General features: G+C 30.6%; 2 protein-coding genes across 2 annotated transcripts; both read right to left on the bottom strand.

Annotated features, from left to right (window-relative positions):
• Window positions 1–1,313: 1,313 nt before the first annotated feature.
• Window positions 1,314–8,183, bottom strand: LOC127239796 (plasma membrane ATPase 4-like). The gene is made up of 10 exons (XM_051258119.1): window positions 8,133–8,183; window positions 7,837–8,055; window positions 7,602–7,739; window positions 5,110–5,871; window positions 4,899–5,021; window positions 4,403–4,817; window positions 3,348–3,862; window positions 2,426–2,782; window positions 1,718–1,896; window positions 1,314–1,410 (listed from the first exon to the last, which is right to left on the bottom strand). The coding sequence occupies exons 1-10, from the start codon at window positions 8,181–8,183 to the stop codon at window positions 1,314–1,316; spliced, it is 2,856 nt and encodes a 951-aa protein (XP_051114076.1).
• A 4,119-nt stretch (window positions 8,184–12,302) lies between these two features.
• On the bottom strand, window positions 12,303–16,265 carry LOC127239995 (nod factor hydrolase protein 1-like). Its single transcript, XM_051258408.1, has 2 exons — window positions 15,118–16,265; window positions 12,303–13,956 (listed from the first exon to the last, which is right to left on the bottom strand). The coding sequence occupies exons 1-2, from the start codon at window positions 16,202–16,204 to the stop codon at window positions 13,934–13,936; spliced, it is 1,110 nt and encodes a 369-aa protein (XP_051114365.1). The 5' UTR covers window positions 16,205–16,265; the 3' UTR covers window positions 12,303–13,933.
• Between the last annotated feature and the right edge of the window lie 3,846 nt (window positions 16,266–20,111).

The following is a 20,111-nucleotide window of genomic DNA, read 5'->3' as shown; positions in this document are numbered from 1 at the left end:
ACCACAATGTAATACTTATCATCTACTCATCCACTTTATATCAGGATTCAAATCAAAAGTAAAAATAATTCTTTCAAAAACAAATCACCAATCCCCTTGTAGGATTCGGAGTGATCGAGTTGGAGCCTTGTCTTGATTACGTCAATAGGTTGTAAGCAACAAGTTTTGACTATGCCGCCTAGGGATCCATGCAATGCCTTCTTATACGGCGGAATTGATTTCAGTCCTCGAGTTCTAGCAATTCTTGAGTTGGATTAGAGTTCAATATTAGTGATTTGGTCCAACTAAGCATACGTAGTGAAGGTGGAGTAAGTTTACTATTTTATTTTGTTGATGTTTAGACAAACCATTAAGGAGATTTGTAATGTTTCTTTGTCTCTCATTGTTTGTCTAAAGTAAATCCTCTTTGTCTCATTGCTTGTCAAACCAAAAAACCCATAAGGCTTGTCCCGTAAGGGATGACCTGGTGGTGTAGGGGTTGGACTTGTGACCGTGAGGTCATGGGTTCAAATCTCCGACGTCTCAGGTCACCTGCCACACATGGTTCGCCTAGTGTGACTTTCTCGTCGGGCCTGGTTAGCAGGGTATTAGGTTCGACCGGAGGTTTACCCAATACTCACTTTCGGGTAGCGGCCGCGGTTCCCACGTCATTATAATAATTGTTTGGCTTTCTTGTTTTGTTGAGGGAGGTTGTGTGAAGTCGTGGGTTATGGGCTTTGGAATTGTTATTCTATTCTATTTTGTATTATCATGTTTGATAGTGAATTTTTTTTTTTGTTTGTTTGTGTCCGTCGATGTAGATCATTTAAGCCGAATCATGTATATATTCTTGTGTTAGTTTATTTTTTCGTTCTGTTTATTGTTGGAGTCCTACAAAATAATTTGTTTGCATCATATTTGTAACAATTTTTTTTTTTTTTTTTTTTCTTTTGGTTATGGTGAGAGTCTTAAATATTATAACAGTAAATTATTACATATGAAAAGAACAAAATTATCATGAATTAAAATGTCGCCACCTGCTGCATTATCGAGAAAGCATTCGTTAAATTTGAATATATTATATTTATTTTTTTATATATAAAATATCACAATAAATATTATTTTAATTTAAAATTTTACTATTTTTTAAAATATAACAAATTACAAAAAATACACAAAATACAATCAAATAAATAATAAAATACTATATAAATAGGGGTGGAGCCCATAAATTTTAAATAAAATCATTTTTTTTTAAATATATATTTGCATTATAATTAGCTCCACCCACGATAATATTATATATATATATATACTATACGACGATTATAATATTACACAGTGTAGTGTTGCTGGATCGTGTTGATATCCAATCCCTTGCGCTTCACTACGGAGTCCACGTGTCCCTTAAGGGTGTGCAGCTCTCTCAGCCTGCATCGTTTTTCTTGTAATTAAGAAAAAACAAATACAAATTAAAACAAATTTTATTCGTTACATAAATGTCATCAATATTAATTATCCTATGCATTCACAAAATTCTGCTTTGTTTACATAGATGTTTTTTTTTTTTAAAAGTTTTTGGAATTTTGAAAGTTTAAGAAAAATAAAAAATTAGTATTTAATGTGATATTTTTTTAAAAATAAATAATGCGAAAATAGGTAAAAGTAAACAAAGCCCTAATCATTTAATTAGTGATACTATTATTACTTAAGATGTACGGATGTGTGTATATATTACCTTGCAGCCTCAGCCCTCCTCCTTGCCTGCTCGGCGATTTCAGACAACTCCCGGAAGTTCCTGTCTTGGAAGAGCGCCGCCGTGTCGGGATTTTGTAGGCCGTGGAGGGTGCGTTGTGCTTGTGCCCATTGTGCTTCTCTCTCTTTCTTTCCGTAGTCCTTTTTTGTCGTGAAGGCCGTCTGTTAAATGAATTTGTTAGATGATGTATAAACATCACTTAACGAAACTTGCACGTGAAAAACGACAAACGGGGGACGGTGGGACTCGAAACCTAAGACTCTGATATCATGTTAGATGATGTAAATGACCGTTTCACGTGGTTGGATTGATCGAAATGATCACCTCACCTAAAAACTTAAGCTGTTACGGATACGTATAATTCATTTATTTATCTACAAATGGGAGTCCAGGCTAAATGTTAGCAAACGAAACTTGCACACAACAACAAACAGGCGGTTGGACTCAAAATCGAGACCTAAGGCTCAGATATCATGTTAGATGATATAAATGATCATCTCACATAAAAAAAACTTAGCCTTTTAGGTGAGTCAGTTATTAATTGATCGAAATGACCAGCTTACCTTTAAGCTTAAGCTGTTACGGATACATATTATTTATTTATTTATCTACAAACGAAAGTTCACCAACAGAATAGATTAATTATTAATTTGTCGGAGAATATTAATTTTCTTTGATAGTATTAGGTACCTTGCTTTGGATCATGGAGTCCCAAGCTTTGCCGCTGAGTACGAATCGGATGAGGAACTTAAGGATGTCGAGCGGGATGTAGGTGATGATGCTGTAGACCCAGATGACAGCTGCCCATCCCCAGCCGATGCCGCTCATTTTGGCGAATCCCCAGTGGGCATAGACAGCGATAAGCGTCGCAACCAGCTGGGCTATCAAGAAGGCACTCAGCAGCAACATCCCGGGCCTCTCCACAAACGACCAGCTTCGAGACCTCGTCACGAAGATCAGCGCTTGGCTTATGATGCTCACTTGCAGGTACAAAGCTGCATTCATCTCGTTGTGGTTGTCCGCGATTGGCCGAACCCCAAATTTTCTCTACAATTAATTATATATGTACAATTAGTCATTCAACAACAGAATTCATTTTATAGATCGATTGAATTTTGAGAATAGTAAAAAGTTAATAGAAAATTAGACTCGAAATAAATTTTGAAGTTTTAAAAAATTATAAGAATCTATAAAGAATTTAGTGTTATATTATGCGAAAAAATAAAATAAAATTTAATATGATGTTTTAAAAAAAAGTTACTTTTTATGAATAATGCAAAAGATTTTAAAAGAATTATAGCATTTGTTATGTTTTAAAAAATGGCAAAAGTAGTCTTAATCTAATAAAATTTAGAAATATGCATCTATATATTTCTTACATGGTTTAGAAATTGCACAAAATTTCTTTATTTTTAAAGATATTACATAGATTTCACTTTGACAAAATGTTTCTTAGTAGTGTTTTCCAAAATATGAGGAGCTTCACGTATTTTTCTAAAAAAAATTTTGTGCGATATTTTTTAAAACATAAAAATTGGTGCATTTTTCTAAAAGAAGTAATTGTCGATATAAATGAATAGCGTAAAAGCAAATTCGAGTATTGTTTTGTTACCGAGAAGAAGCCGGTGTCGTGAGCCAAGTGGAAGAAAATGACAGTCATGATAGCCAAGTAGGCGCCGAGGACGATGCCGGTGCTGAAGATCTCCCGGAGCTTCCACGAGTCGGGCATTGGAGACGGCTTGACCCGGTCCTTTGAGATGGTCATGATAGTTCCGTCGTTGAGGATGGCGATAATGAGGACCATAAAGGGCGAGAAGTCGAACTTCCAGATCAAGGCAATGAGCATGAACCCCAGCACGATACGTATCGTGATGGACACCGCGTAGATGGTGTAGTTTTTCATCCTTTGGAAGATAGACCGGCTTGTCAGAACGGCATGGACGATCACGCTTAGCCCCGGCTCTGTCAGAACAATGTCCGATGCGCCCCTGGCTGCATCCGTCGCATCCGCCACCGCAATGCCAATGTCTGCCTTTTTAAGCGCCGGCGCGTCGTTCACACCGTCGCCGGTCATGCCGCATATGTGCTTTCTCTCTTGTAACTTCTTCACGATCTCGTACTTGTGCTCTGGATATATATATATATATTATTTAATCATGTTGAAAAGCTATACTCCGTCTGTCACGAATGATATTATTTTTTATTTTTGGCTGTCTCCAAAAAAAAGTTTCATGAGATCCTCTATCCCAAAAATAAATTCCATCTCCCTATCTCCACACACATAATATATATATATATATAAATGTGTGTGTATGTATACACTATGTGTGTGGGGATAGGGGGATAGGGTGTGCTAACGGGAGAGATGATCCGATTTTAAAAAAATGATATCATTTTCTAATTTAGTAATTGTACTACATACCTAACATAATTTATATCTTTGTAATTTTCAATATATTATAGAAATGATATTACTTTTATATCACACAATCTAATAGGGGCATTTTTGTCTTTTTCATTATAAACCAATATAATACTGATATTAAAAAATCTACGTGCTAAAAGAAAATATTGTTCTTTTTGCGAGACGGAGGTAGTATAATATTTTTTTTATTGAGTTAAATTTTTAGGTAAGATGATCATTTAATATGTTGGCTAGGATGTTACCTGGGAAGACCCCGGCGAAGCCGTCTGCCTTTTCGATGAGCTCTTCAACCGGGATCGTGGCAACGGAGTCGTCCTTGCCTTGTCCGAGAAGGGAAGAAGATGGATACATATTGGTGCCCATGCCGAGTCGACGGCCCGTCTCTTTACCAATGGCGAGCTGATCGCCAGTGATCATCTTAACATTGACGCCGAGATCAAGAGCCTTTTGAATGGTCTCCGCGCTATCGTGCCTTGGAGGGTCGAACAAAGGCAACAAACCGGAAAACTCCCAAGGTCCACCGGCGCTGTCTTTTGATTTTTCCGGAACACTTTGGCGCGCAACGGCGAGGGAGCGAAGACCACGGTTGGCGTAATTGTCGATGACCTCATGCGCCCTCTTTAAATCGCTACCCTTGAGTTGGCAAAGCTCGATGATCTATTAAATTATACGAAAACATGAGAAAAGTTTGTCGTAAGACTCGAGTTAGTCATGTAGTCTCTGGATTTGCGGATTTACTTGCTCGGGAGCGCCCTTGCTACACCGATACCAATCTCCATTCGCGTCGTAGTAGGTAATCGCAGTGCGCTTGTCCACCGGGTTGAAGGGCAAGAAATGCACTTCGGTAATATTAGCTCTCGCCTACGTATAGGAAAACGAACCGATCGATAAAGATAACAATGGAAAGATGCGCTCTAGAGCGAATATATGGTCGACAATTGTTTGATACCTCCTTCGGATCACTAAGCATGCCAACAATGCAAGCGTCAATCGCGTCCTGATTCTCGACTCGTGAAGCTCGGGCCGCGAGTAGCATGAGGGTGTCCTTGTCCACGTTCTTGTCGAAAACCTCGACCAAGTTCTTGTCGACGGTTAGCTTGTTGAGCGTCAACGTCCCGGTCTTGTCGCTGCAGAGCACGTCCATGCCCGCCATTTCTTCGATGGCGGTCATGCGCTTAGTAATCGCGCCCTGCTGCGACAGGCGGTGGGAGCCGATGGCCATGGTGACGGACAGGACAGTCGGCATGGCGATCGGGATCCCGCCGATGAGCAGGACGAGGAGGTTGTCGATTCCGTCGCGGTATTTTCTATGCTGGATTGGATACATGACGATGATCTCGATGGCCATGCCTAAGGCGATGGAGCAGATGCAGAAGTTGCCGATGGCGGTGAGGACTTTCTGGAAGTGGCCGACGTTGTTTGTGCTGTCGACGAGATGGGCGGCCTTGCCGAAGAAGGTGTGGACGCCGGTGGCGATGACGACGGCGTCGATCTCGCCCTGCTTGCAGGTGGAGCCGGAGAAGACCTCGGCGCCGGGGTGCTTGGTGACGGGGAGGGACTCGCCGGTGAGGGCGGACTGGTCGATCTTGAGGGGATCGCCGTCGAGGAGACGGGCGTCGGCGGGGATGATGTCTCCCAGCTTCACGCTTATAATGTCGCCGGGGACCAGAATTGAAGCCTCTTGCTCGCTCCATTTTCCGTCCCTCAGAACCTGCGTTGCGTGCTCATCATATTTATATTAATTAATGCAATTGGTTAAGAATAGCTAAGGGTGTGTTTCTTTAGGGCCTTTCCGAACGAATTTAGATTTGGATTTAATTTTTATTTGCGTTTTGAGATGAATTTGAATTTTGTTATTTCTTTTGTATTTGAGTTTGGTTGAGATTTGGGGTGTTTTTATGTGTATTGATTCGATGGATAATGAATAAAATAATATAAATATGTATTAAATTTAATTGATAAAATTAATATTGTATGATTTGATTATAAATTTATATTATACACAATATATATATTTAAATTTTTATTTATTTGTATTATAAAAAAATTTATTCTCTACAAAATTGACATATATATATATATATTGTATATATGTTTTTCTCCTATAATTATAATAAATACTAAAATTATATTTTAACTTTTTGAAAAAAAAAAAAAAAAGAAAAAAAGAAAGAAACACACCCAGTTTCTTCACCAATCTATTTTTAAGAGGTATAATTCCAATAAATATTATAAAAAAACAATATATATATATTAATATAATTTATTTTCAAATCAAAATTTTTAATATAAAATATTATTTTTTATATTATCCATAAAAAAACTTCATATTAGACTTTATGGTCACCGTGTCATTTTTTACTGAATTTTTTTTTTTATCTATATTTTCATTTTATGCAAATTAAGTGTAGGTTTAAATTCATTTATAATGTATAATAGGATCAAATTTATTAAAAATAAAATATAAATTTTATGTAGAATATATATTCAAGAAGAATATTATGTTTAAAAAACGTTATATTCAAGAATATTTTTGAATATATAATACCACGTCAAATAATATTATGTGTTGAGCCAAATAATTGTTTTTTATATAAAAAGTGTAAAACATCTAACACACTTTAAAATATTTACAGTATTTATTTTTTATTTAATTTTGAATATTTTCAAAATTATCCAAAATTCTACTACACCTTTCTAAATAAATTTAACTATTATAAATGCACAAAGGCTCTGTTTGATATACTTGGTTATTATTATTATTATTATTTTATTATTATTATACATTTTTTTCGTTTTAAAAAATATATATTTATATAAATGTATATAAAGAGTGCAAAAATATCGAATTTTCGAAATACTATACATACTATACAGAAAAAAAGTATTAAAATTTTGGAATACCAAAAAGTTATGTTATAGTAACTATATATAGTTTGATATTTTCAACATATACAAAAATATTATTTTGATGTTTTGGTATTCGATTGGTATATGAATACCAAACTCAATATTTTTTTCTAAAGTTACAAAAGAAATTTGAATCTCGATTTAAAATAGTATATATTAATATTGTACAAGTAGAGGTTTGGATTTTGAGTTGGGATTTGAATAGTAAAATTTTGAATTTGAATAGTTATATGATGTGATATTAATAGGGTTGATGTGATGTTTTGAATATAAAATTGATTTTTAGTATAATATAAAAAATAAAAAATAGATTTTTGATTTGATGTTTTTGGGAGAAAAAAATTGAATGAATAGTAAATTTAAAATCCAAACCCCCAGACAAACACCTATATCGAATTATTGATACGGTATTATATATGTCATACTATTTTTTAGTATATCAAATTTTTGTTACGATAATTTATATATTTTTTTGTCAATAAAAAAAATGATACAATATACGGTATAATATGATAATTCCGATATACATACCTTGGTTTTGGGGGCAAGGCCAGCCATAAGGGCTGCGGCCGCATTTCCGGCATTGTTTTCTTCGATGAAGCTAATCGTAGAGTTAACCAAAAGGAGCACGACGATCCCAACAAAATCTTGCCAATCCGTAGGCTTGCCCTGAATTCATTCGTTAATTTTTTCGCAATTCACATTGTCGATTAATTATTTTTATTATAAATAATAAATGAATTCTACTTAATTTGTGTATACGTACCCCTCCATTAGCCAAGGCAATGGCCATAATGGCGGCGACCTCCATCACCCACGACAACGGATTCCACATAAATCCTAAGAACTTTAGCACTTTGCTCTCCTTCTTTTCCTCCAATTTGTTGGGCCCGAAGATCCCCAACCTCTTCATCCCCTCCTCGGACGTTAGCCCATTCCGAGAGCATTTTAGCTGTTGGAATACTTCTTCGATCGGCAAACTTTCCTATAAGCAAGACATACAAAGATATATTAACATATATATATATATATTTGGAGCGAGATGAAGATAGCAACACTTACTAAATCGACCGTTTCATTCTTTATCTCTTCTAGGGATATCTCGGACGCCATTATTATTGAATTTCTTCTTTCTTTCTTTCTATCTCTAGATATTAGTTATTTTTTATTAATATATATAATTTTTTATTTTATGGGGGGCTAGATTAATTTTATAAATTGCGCTCTCCTCTTCATCTGATCCGGCTAATATTATATCTAAAGTAGGAAAGAGGACTCCCTCTGGTTATAGCAAAATGAAATAATAATAATCCCCCTCTCCCATGCAGATACCTAACCTAAATCAACACATTACTTACTTTCTTGCACAGATTAGAGGTTTGGGAATCATCCATTGCCTTTCTATTTATAGCCTTAAATTGCCCTTCTCTCGTCAATCAATCGATTTACTATTTACTATATTTAGTTTGGTTCCGTAACGTCTTCTCTCTACAATACCGACCTGCCTCATGATAGCATAATATTCGCATCTCTTTAATTAATTCATCTTTGAACTTTTCTTTCGGAATAACCAAATCAATAATATTGTTTTATGTGCTCTAAGTGTTTATCTGTCATATTTTATACAATATTGAAAAGCTTTTAAAATTAGTTTGGGATTATAAAATTTTAATTAACTAAAAGCTATCGATATTGAGAATTTTTATTTTTTTTATTTTTTTTAAAAATAAATTTTAAATTTAAATAAAGTTTTTATTTATAATTAATGAGCATATATATATCTTATATAAAAGTTTGTACGAACTTGCACATGAACAACAACAAACAAAGACAGTAAAATTTGAACATGAGATTTATTTTAATGGTATAAAAAGTCTAGTATTCGAATTCCACTACTTTCGGTGTTGGAAGCGATAGTGAGGTCTAGGAAGAGAGTAGAGGATAAGTGAGGTTCGGATTGAATTAAATAGAAATTTACTACATCCAAGTTCCGAAATTAATTTAGTAGAATCAAGCTCGACTATGCCATTCGACAATGGTACGCAAACCAAAGTTTATAATCTAAATCGGACGTGTTTGCAGTGAGAGGTGGCGAGCCTCTCTGAACTGGTGAACCACATAGGTTGATGCTTAAGGAGCCCGGGATAGTTTTCTATTTGAACAATTGTGTTCTTCTTACACTACAAGAAAAAATTATTTTTGTAAGAAAATATTTTTTTTCTCTAAATCTATTTTTTTCGTCACCAATGACATCAGAGACGGAATTAGGAATAGAATTACGTTAGCTACGTGAACTTTAGAGACGGAATTTCGTTACAAATATATATATATATTTTTGTAGTGTTACAAATTTAACTTTTTAAGTGAAACATCATTTATCACAATCTAACAAAATCATTTCATATATATTCATTATATATTTATATGTAAATATTCATTATATAAATTAATTGAATTCAAAAGTTTATTATTATTATTATTAATATTAAAAATTGATCTGAACAAGCATCCTATGCTATTTAAATATAGTTTTATTTTTGTTAGACGAATGAATTATCATAGCATATTTTATAGTGTCAATTAATTTTATTTTAACAAATTAATTTAGTTCACTCGGTGAACTTACTTATACAGTTTTTAAAAAGTTTTATTTTATTTAATATATAAATGCATTAAAAAATTATTATATCTAATATTTTTTATTTAAAAATTATAAAACTATTTTATGTAAAAATTATTTGTATTTCTCAATAAATTATTATTTTAAAAAATTTTAAAAATATATATTATACTTTAGTAATTGGATTTTATCTCAATACATTACAACACTTTTATAGTGAAATGATGGAAAATTTGATTTGAAATTGACCACTTAATTTCCATTTTGAGAATATTTACAATATTTCTAGAATATGTAGAATTTACACATTAATTTCAATTAATTTGATTTTGATCTTTCTCTCTAATTATATATATATATATATTACTTATTTATTAAGGGTAGGTTTTACTATACATATTGAGATGGATAATATTATTTTATAAGAATGGATCTGGTGCTGAATGAAGTAAAAAATAATGATCATAATTTTTGTCATTAAATAAGACTCTCTTTGTCCCAAAACTATAGTTTGGGTTGTGTTTGACACGGAATTTAATGAATATTGATATTATATTGGTAGTGGGTAAATAGTACAGGTAAAAGACTTTTTTGCCATTGTGAGTATATTAGTGTAAAAATAGTGGCAATCGTATAATAATAATGAAAAAGTAAAGATAATTTTATAGTGATATGGTTATTAATGAAAATGAGACTATTGTTTTTGGACGGACAAAAATGGTAAACAGGACTATAGTATTGGAACGGAAAGAGTACAATTAATGTAATTATGATAATGTGTTTTTAACCATCAGCATTGATGCGGATCCACGTTGTTATTTTATTTGTCTCGGTAATCTTTCGTTTACTTTAATGAATTGAAGTCCGAAATAATTATGAGTTCGTTACAATAGTAGCATTTTGTAGGATTATTACTATAATTTCTCTTCGGAGATTATTTTACATAAATATGATAATGTTTTTTTTTTTAATATTTATGTAAAATGTACTTTGAAATATAATTTGATTTCTTTATAAACATTGTATATATAATATAATTTGATTGAATGTTTAATCAATTAAAGTAAATATCATATTATTTAATTTCATAATTATATAATTTGATTTCTTTAAAAACATTGTATATATAATATAATTTGATTGAATGTTTAATCAATTAAAGTAAATACCATATTATCTCATTTCATAATTATATAATTTATTGAAATAATACTATATATTATAATACAATCATTTAAAATACACGCTTGTGTTTACTTGTGAGGTTTTAGTTTTGGATTTTAATTTTGAATAGTAAAATTTTGAATTGAAATAGTTGTTTGATGTGATATAAATATGCGTTGATGTGATGTTTTGAATGTAAAACTAAATTTTAGTGTAATAAAATAAATAAAAATTTGGTGTTTGATTTGATATTTTTGAAGAAAAAAAAATTGGAATAGTAAAATCAGGCGTAAAACCTGACAAGTAAACACAATATTTAATAGATTATTCAATAATAATAGTGGTTTTCTTACTAAGAATAAATTTATAATTTTAAATTACAATTCTTGATTTTTGCTTGTGTTTTATTGTCTTAGAAATTGAAATTGTATTTGTTATTGTTATTAACAATCGATTTGTTTGTGACAAATAATTGTTATCATTCTTTAATTTAATATGTTGATTATTATGCTGTGTTTGATGAAATCAAAATACTATTATTAAATTAGTACGATTTTTAATAAAAATATTTTTTTTATTTTACAATGCTTTGCAGCACTATGCTAATTTGTCTCGATCAGCAGAGTAACGGAAACGATATATATATATACATATGTGTCAGTGCTTTACAGAATGAATGGATTTTTTTTACAGACTTCTAAAATTCAAACATTTAAGTGTAAACTATTTTTTTAATCTTGTATCTAACCTCTTTTTATCATTTTAGGACTTTAAGTAAATCATGTTTGAAAATAGTCCAGTGAGTAAAAAAATTTCGCTAAAATGGTCCTCCGGTGCCGGATTCGCCATGTTGGCCGATGTTGCTAACGTAACATTGACGCGACTGACATGTCATCGCCACGTCAACGACACGTGAAATTTTTTTTTTTTTTATTTTACAAAATCTCTTGGTAAACTATTCTTTTAGCATTGTATGTGATCTCATTTATCATTTTCAGGATATTTAAATGAATTCTGTCTGAAAATAGTCCTACAACTAAAATATTTTCACTAATATGGTCATCCGACGTGACATCTACGTGGCGATGACATGTCGGCCGCGTCAGCGCCATGTCGGCAATGAATGGCCAACATAGTGAGTCCGGCACCGGAGGACTATTTTAACAAAAAAAATTTACTTACGAAACTATTTTCACACATGATCCACTTAAAAACATAAAATGATAAAAAAGATGATACATGAGACTAAAAGAATAATTTACCCAATGTTTTCTGGGTGTAAAGGCCGAAAAACAGAGGCACCGGAAGATGGTCTCATGCAGTAGAGCACGTCGCAAGCCATTTTTTGTGTAGTCTGGTTGTTACAAAAGTATTTTTTTTATTAAAAATAAATATTTAATTGAACCTTCTTTCTTACTTTTATGGAAGATCATTGTGTATAATTATTATTATTTTTTTTTTTCAGAATCGAGTCAGAAAAATAAACCTGGACATATGATAAAGTAGAAGATTTGTAATGAATTACCATTGTGATTGCTCTTAGGGTGTGTTGGTTTGGGTGTTTGGATTTTGAGTTGGATTTGAATGGTAAAAATTTTGAATTTGAATAGTTGTATAATGTAATATAAATAGGTGTTGATGTGATGTTTTGAATGTAAAATTGATTTTTAGTATAATACTCTCTCCGTCCCATAATAAAGTATCTATTTTTCCATTTTAGTCCCTCCTATAACAAAGTATCTATTTCCTTTTTTTTTAGTAATTGTACTGTCTACTTAACATTACAAATACTCTTACAACTTACAATATATTACACAAATGTCATTACTTTTATATCACACGTACTAACAAGGTTATTTTAGTTATTTCTACTTTATTCCTACTATATCCCAATATAATACTAATATTTTTAAAACTACGTGTAAAAAAACTGAATACTTCTTTTTGGGACGGAGGGAGGGAGTATAAAAAATAAAAAATAGATGTTTGATTTGATATTTTTCTTTAAAAAAAAATAAAATGAATAGTACATTTAAAATCTAATGGAAACGCATATGGAAACGCATAGTACCAATCATATAAATAGATCTGCAGTGAAATTTGGCTGATAACTATGGATGGGTAGGCGGGGCCTTGGGGGCAATTGACCGGCCAACCCTCAAATTTATTTTTTATAGTTTAAAATAAATAAAAATTGTATAAATATATTATTTTGCTTTTCAAAAATTTAAATTTATTATATATTTGCTATTATTTTTAAATTCAATTTATATTAATTTAATAATTTTAATTATATTTTATTTATATAAAAATATAACTTTTTATTCTAAATATAATTACAGTTATTTATTTGTATTATCTTCTGGTATTAAGAAAAATTGAAGAAAATAAGATTAAAGTGATATATAAGACAATTTGGCTAACATGTTTTTATCAATTTTTAAAATTTTTATTAAAAAAAAATTAAATTGTCTATTTGAATAAAAAAAATTTAAAAAAATTCGATAATTCACAGTTTAAAATATATTAAAATCAAAATCGAACCAAAAAAACTTAATACTTACTAGATAACTTCGTCTCGTAACTTCGGAAGCTAGTTCTCTCCCTGCTGATAACCCATTTCAATTGATAACGGCCTGGCTTGGAAACCTCAACTTCATCAATAATAAGAGGATCATTTGGGTGTGTCTGTTTAGGAGATTGGATTTTAAATATACTATTTATCTCATTTTATTTTTTTCTAAAAAAATATCATATCAAACATTTATTTTTTATTTTTTATATTATATTAAAAATCAATTTATATTCAAAAACATCACATTAATATTTATTTATATCACATCATACAACTATTTAAATTTAAAATTTTTACTATTTAAATATCAAGTCAAAATTCAAAACGCCAAACAAATCGACAATAAACAAAAATAAAATCGTAAAGCCACATGGCCCAATTAATGCACTCTCATCTTTTTTCTTTTTTTTTTTTTTTTTTTTCTGTTTTTTCTTTTTCCCTTTTTCTCATCTGTCGTAATCGCAAGCTCACAAAGACCATCCTCCGATCTAGTAGCATTTCATCTCAGACCGACCATGCTAGCGCAGCTGCATTCCCAACATTATTTAAATTAATATTAAAAATATGTTATTTTCTCCATCAAAATTATGTAGTGTTAGTAGGCCTGTCAAAAATTAACCTGACACGATAATTCGATACGATCCGACGCAAAATAATTGAATTTTGATCAAAGATTTCAATCCGATTATATATACGGGTTGACACGAACCCGACACGATAGTAAACGGGTCGGGTTAGGGTTGAGGCTTTCAACTCGAACTCGATACGACAACCCGATTATAATATATTAATATTGATTAATATATTTATTATATATATAAAATAATCATAATTTAATAATTTTCTCATAAATTAATTTAAACTAAATTCAATTTTAAAAAAATCAACCTAATTTAAGTTCAAACCAATAAAAACTAACATGACATGACAACATAACAAAAAATTATTTAATATGAATTAAGAAATTCGACTTAATTATGTATACTGATCAACACGAGTCAACCAGAACCCGACACGATAATAAACGAGTCAGATTATAGTTAAATAATTTAACTCGTTTAAAATATTTAACCCCACACGAATCGACCCATTGCCAGCCTTAAATGTTACTCGTAACACTTATGTTAGCAAAATAAATAAATGAAATAAAAAATAAAGAAGAAAGTAGACATGTGATGGTTCTATTTAGAAAATAAACTTCTAAAATTTTAGAATTAAAAAATAATACTAAAAATAAAAACAAATACTGCATTCGCTTTGCTTGCATCATTGTATTTAATATTAAAAATATTTTTATATGTATACTTGATTTCACAAATGTTATTGTATTTTTTATAAAAATGTAAAAAATTCATGCTACTCTTTTTATAGGAGGCAGGATGTATTTAATTTAAATATTTCAAAAAAAAAAAATTCATAACTATTCAATAATAGTATATTTTTGATAAAAAAATAATGCAAAACCTATACATTAAAGAAAAATGAATCAGTGTAAATAGTTTTTAAAACATATTTCCTTGTCATTCAATTATGTATTTATTTGATCGAATACAAATTTAAAAAAATAATAATAAAAAATAAAACTAAAAAAATTTCACTTTATAAGGTAAAAAAATATAGAAAAAAGTGATATTTTTTTTAACAAAAAAAAAGTTAAATTTAACGCAGGCTTAAATTGAATTAGTTACCTCTTGTTGTAAGTGTCCAGTTATGATCATAGCTTATTGCCCAGAAAAAGTATCCCCTGAGGCCAAGTCTCCGGGCATACCGAGCTTTTACAGTGACGACCATGGCGTCGTCGTACCCGACCCACGATGTCCCCGCCACCGAATATGCCGACACTGTCTCTCTGTCGTACGCCACCTTCGCTTTCTCCTCCCTATTGAACCTCACCACCTCCGCATACGTCAGCACGCCCCCTTCCCCGGGGCCAACGCCGACCGCCGGAGCCCCGACGCCGTCGTCACTCCGGTCCCTCAGTCGCCACGTCCTGCCGTACAACGGCAGCCCCATAATTATCTTGCTCTTCGGGACCCCGACCCGGATCCACGATCCGAGCCCGAAACTGGTACTCAGATTGCTTCTCGGGTCGAACAGTGCCGCGTGGGCGCCAGTCGCCGCCGTGTCCCACGCGCCGCGGTAGTCGTAGTTCATCACGTTGATCCAGTCCAGGTTCCGTACGATCGAATCCACCGGGTACGCACGCGCCGCGCCGGAGAGAAAAGCGTCGGCGGAGTAGTACACGGCGGCGGTGAGCAGCAGCGGCGGCCGCCGCCCGCCGCCGTCTTTTTCTACCTCGACGCGCCACTCCTGGAGGAGGAGGCCGAGATTGCGCATGTCGCCGGAGTCCTCCGGGAACTCCCAGTCGAGGTCGACGCCGTCGAAGCCGAAGCGGCGGGCGGTCTGGATGCTGGACCGAATGAAGGCGGCGCGTGAGGACGACGTGGAGGCCATGCGGGAGAAGAGCGCCGCCCCCTCGGAGGCCCCGCCGACGGAGAACAGCGCCTTGACGCGGCGGCGCGACGCGTGGACGGCGGCGGTGAAATTTGTGAGGAGGAGCTGAGTGTCGGCGGGGATGTTGAATTGGAAGGAGACGGCGTCGGGGGAGAGGAAGGCGTAGTAAAGGTGGGTGAAGAGGTGAGTTTTAATGGCGGAAGGAGGGAAGGAAGATTGAGCCCATGAAGGGTAGTAGCCTCCTCTGATTGAATTTGCAGAGGCAATCGTAAATGTTGTGTAGATGGTGATGATCATTGTTAAAAATGATTTTTCCGCCATTTTTGTTTTGCTGTGGAGCTGATTCAAGAGATGGGATGAATATATATATATATATTTGTGTGTATGTATATATATGTCAGGCAGGGAAGAGGGAAGACTTGTAAATTAAGTGGAGTCAAAATGGATAAATTAAGTGGAGTCAAAATGGATATTATTTGCAAATATATATATATACCTATTTGATATTTGAAATGAAAAAACAAATACTCAAAGTTGCGAATTGCATTCGGACGAAATTTTCTGTTCATCTAGTATCTTTGCATTATTTACAAATAACTCGAATCGAAATTAAAAAAAAAAATAGTATTAAAAATAATTAAAATTTTAATTAAAAAAATATTTATAAATATTTCAAATATTCAAATTAAAACCGAAAATATAATTATTAATATAAAATTTAAAAGTAATAATATAAATATATGAATATACTTGATTCGGTTAACTGAACCGAAAATAATATGAAAAATCAAAACTGAACCGAACAAATATCAAAGCAGTATTTGTATTCGAATCGAATTTGGCGATTGATTTTTTTTTGTGTTTGTTAGTAAAATTTATTATGCGAATTTTATTTTATTATTTTTTCCAAATATGACATTGTCTATCAAGGGTTCGAATCTTCGATATAAAAGTCAAATGATAAGTTAGACCGTACGCAATGGATATATCCATTTCTTTAGTACTTTCATTATATTTTACTTCCTCTTTAGTCCAATTACGTGCTAGAATATTTTTACATAAGTTTAATAAAGATTGTAATAATTATTCTTTTTTGTCTTTTATAATTTTTTTTTTTTTTTTTTTTGTCTTTTATAATAAAGATTGTGCTCATTTGACCGGGTATAAATTTTAATAAAAGTGAGTAATAATAATTATTTTTTTATAGTAAAAAAAATATAAAAATGTAATAATTTTTTACGAGAATATTTTTCAATGACAACCCCAAAAAAAAAAGTGAGCATAGATTTGAATAAGGAGTAATAAAGTTAAAAATATGAATATATATTTGAATACGGAGTATCATCACATTCTCTTTATACATCATTTTTCTTTCTTTTATATTGAAAAATAGAATCGTAGCAATTTTTTATTTATTTTTATTATTGTATTATTATGATATATAATTTTTGGAACTAAAATTTAAAAAATATTAATATTATATTAATAGTTTGTATAAAGTATTAGTTGAAAAACATTTTTGTCTTATATATAAATATGTTTTAGTTTAAATATAAAAAACATTAATATTTACACTATTATATTAATAATAATAATATACAAATAATTTTCCGATAATATTAGTATTTATAAAAATGAAACTATTTTTTTGAAACATATAAAAATAATATAATATAGATATTATTATGAAAGTGAGGTAGGGAGTATATATATTATTATTTTTAAGTCATAATTTTTTATTTTATAATTAATAAATAATAAATTAATAGTACTTATTATTTCTTGCCAATAATTAATGTATTAATGAATAATTAATTTTTTTTATATTATCTATTATTTAGTTAGATTTTATTTTACTTTTGAAATTTTATTAACGAAATACATTTTGAGTGTTGTAATTTTATTATTATAATTATTATTTGTTTGGGAAAAAAAAAATTATATAATAACTGAACTTTTCAAATGAAAATATATTATAAATAGAATAGAAATATTTAAATTAAAATAAAAAGAAATAACTTAATTATTCATAGAATTAAATTCGCATCCTATTCTTTAGGAACTTAATTATTAGGCTGTGTATGTCTACATAATATTGTTAACTTGAGCTGCAATATTATCTACTCAATATGTTCAAATTGAGATACATTATAATAATATATATATATATATATTCTTATGTATTTCTTTCTTCACTCCCTCCGTCTCAATATAATAGTCTTATTTATCATTTTTGTCTGTCTTAAAACAATAGTTTTATTTTCATAAATAATCATATCATCGTAAAACTACCCCTATTTTTTCATTTTAATTACATAATTGCCACTCTTTTTTACACTACTACACTCATAAGGGCAAAACAGTCTTTTATTTAAATTTTTTTACCAACTGTAAATATAATATCAATATTCTTTAAATCTCTTGTCCAACCCAATTAAGATTATAGTTCTGGGATGGAGGGAGTACAATATAATGTACTTCATCCGTTCTAATACAATAGTCTTGTTTATCATTTTTTTTTCGTCCCAAAACAATAGTCTTATTTCCATAAATAACCATGTCACCATAAAATTACCCTTGCTTTTTCATTATTACACAATTGCCGCTAATTTTTACACTCATACACTCATAAGGGCAAAAAAATCTTTTATCTGTATTTTTTACCCCCTACCAATATAATATCAATATTTTTTAAATATCGTGTTAAATACAACCCAGACTATAGTTCTGGAACGGAGGGAGTATGTTTTATAGTCTTACCGGTGTGTTTGGTTGTGGTTTAGATTTTGAGTTTGAGTTTGAGTTTTAAATAATAAAAAATAATAATAATAATAAATTGAATTTGTATAATTGTATATTGTAATATAAATAGATTTTAATGTGATATTTAGAATGTAAAATTAATTTTAATATAATATAAAAATAAAATAAATGTCCGAATTGATATTTTTAAAGAAAAAAAAATTATTAATAATAAAATTTTATCAAAATCCTCCAACCAAATGAATAATGGAACATTGCTTGTAAAAACGTATGATATATATATATATTATTTCAAGGAACTTTTTGATTTTGTGCAAATAATTGCATTTTAGATCCTTAAGTTAAGACAAATAGATCAGAAAAATATCATCCATAAAAGATACTTCCACTGTCCCATAAATATATTCTTAATTGTGTTGATCACAAAATTTAAAGAATATTGATATTATATCGGTAGTTGGTAAAAAGTATGGATAAAAAACTTTTTTGCTCTGGTGAGTGTATTAGTGTAAAAAATAGTGATAATTGTGTAATAAAAATGAAAAAAAAAAATATAGATAATTTTATGGTGATATGATTATTTATGGAAATAAGATTATTGTTTTGGGACGGACAAAAATAATAAACAAAACTATTGTATTGGAACGAATGAAATATATTTTATCTGTAAGATAATATCTCAAATTATACTATTAATGATTATTGACAATAAAACTTACTTATAGACTTCTACAATTCAAAAGTTCATTAAACCTAATTGAAATCAAATTTTTAATTGATTTTACCAAATAATTTAATTGATTTTAATTTGCTTGTAATAATATATTGATTGGCATTTGCATAACATCTATATATGTATTTTATTATAAATACAAAAATATTTTATATTTTCTTTATTGCATAAAATTTTCTTATATTATATTGAAGTAAGTACGAAACACTTATATAATTCGTAAATACATGTCTAATTATGCAAATATTATGTAAATAAATTGGATGAAATATTTTAAATATAATTATTTGAATAAAATAAATAAATAATACTCCTTCCGTCCACTTACAAAGTTTACATTTACTTTTGGCCCGGTGTTTAAGAAATAATAGTATTTTAATTACAGTGAGTAGTTAAAAGTAGTGTAATGACATTTTTGCCCTTATTTTTTTGTGTAAAAGTAATGATGTGATGTAAAGTAATGGTATTTGTGGAAAAAAAAAATAGGGTATTTAATGAAATATTAACTTTGTAATTGGACGTCCCAAATAAAAATATGTAAACATAAACATTGTAAGTGGAGGAAGAGAGTAAAAATTATCTAACCATTTATGTCATATTATAAAAATTAAATTATGACCCGTTTTTATTAAAAAAATTGTGAAAATGAAAGACTATCAATTTTTATTTATTTATATTATTCAAATAATTATATTTGAAATATTTCAACTAATTTTTCTACTTGTATATTTA

This window comes from Andrographis paniculata, unplaced genomic scaffold (assembly GCF_009805555.1).
Source record: "Andrographis paniculata isolate CXL003 unplaced genomic scaffold, ASM980555v1 Contig78END, whole genome shotgun sequence".
Lineage (NCBI taxonomy): Eukaryota > Viridiplantae > Streptophyta > Magnoliopsida > Lamiales > Acanthaceae > Andrographis > Andrographis paniculata.
Note: the sequence above shows the minus strand (reverse complement) of the source record. Positions and strands in the feature narration are given on the sequence as shown.

What these genes read in the sequence shown, in the direction of transcription:
- LOC127239796 (XM_051258119.1), bottom strand. Translation starts at nt 8,183, where the DNA reads ATGGCGTCCGAGATATCCCTAGAAGAGATAAAGAATGAAACGGTCGAT. An exon ending in AGAATGAAACGGTCGATTTA is followed by an intron (nt 8,056 to 8,132) that starts GTAAGTGTTGCT and finishes TCTTGCTTATAG; the next exon opens with GAAAGTTTGCCGATCGAAGA. An exon ending in CTTCGCCGGGGTCTTCCCAG is followed by an intron (nt 3,863 to 4,402) that starts GTAACATCCTAG and finishes ATATATATCCAG; the next exon opens with AGCACAAGTACGAGATCGTG.
- LOC127239995 (XM_051258408.1), bottom strand. Translation starts at nt 16,204, where the DNA reads ATGGCGGAAAAATCATTTTTAACAATGATCATCACCATCTACACAACA. An exon ending in CTGGACACTTACAACAAGAG is followed by an intron (nt 13,957 to 15,117) that starts GTAACTAATTCA and finishes TTGGGAATGCAG; the next exon opens with CTGCGCTAGCATGGTCGGTC.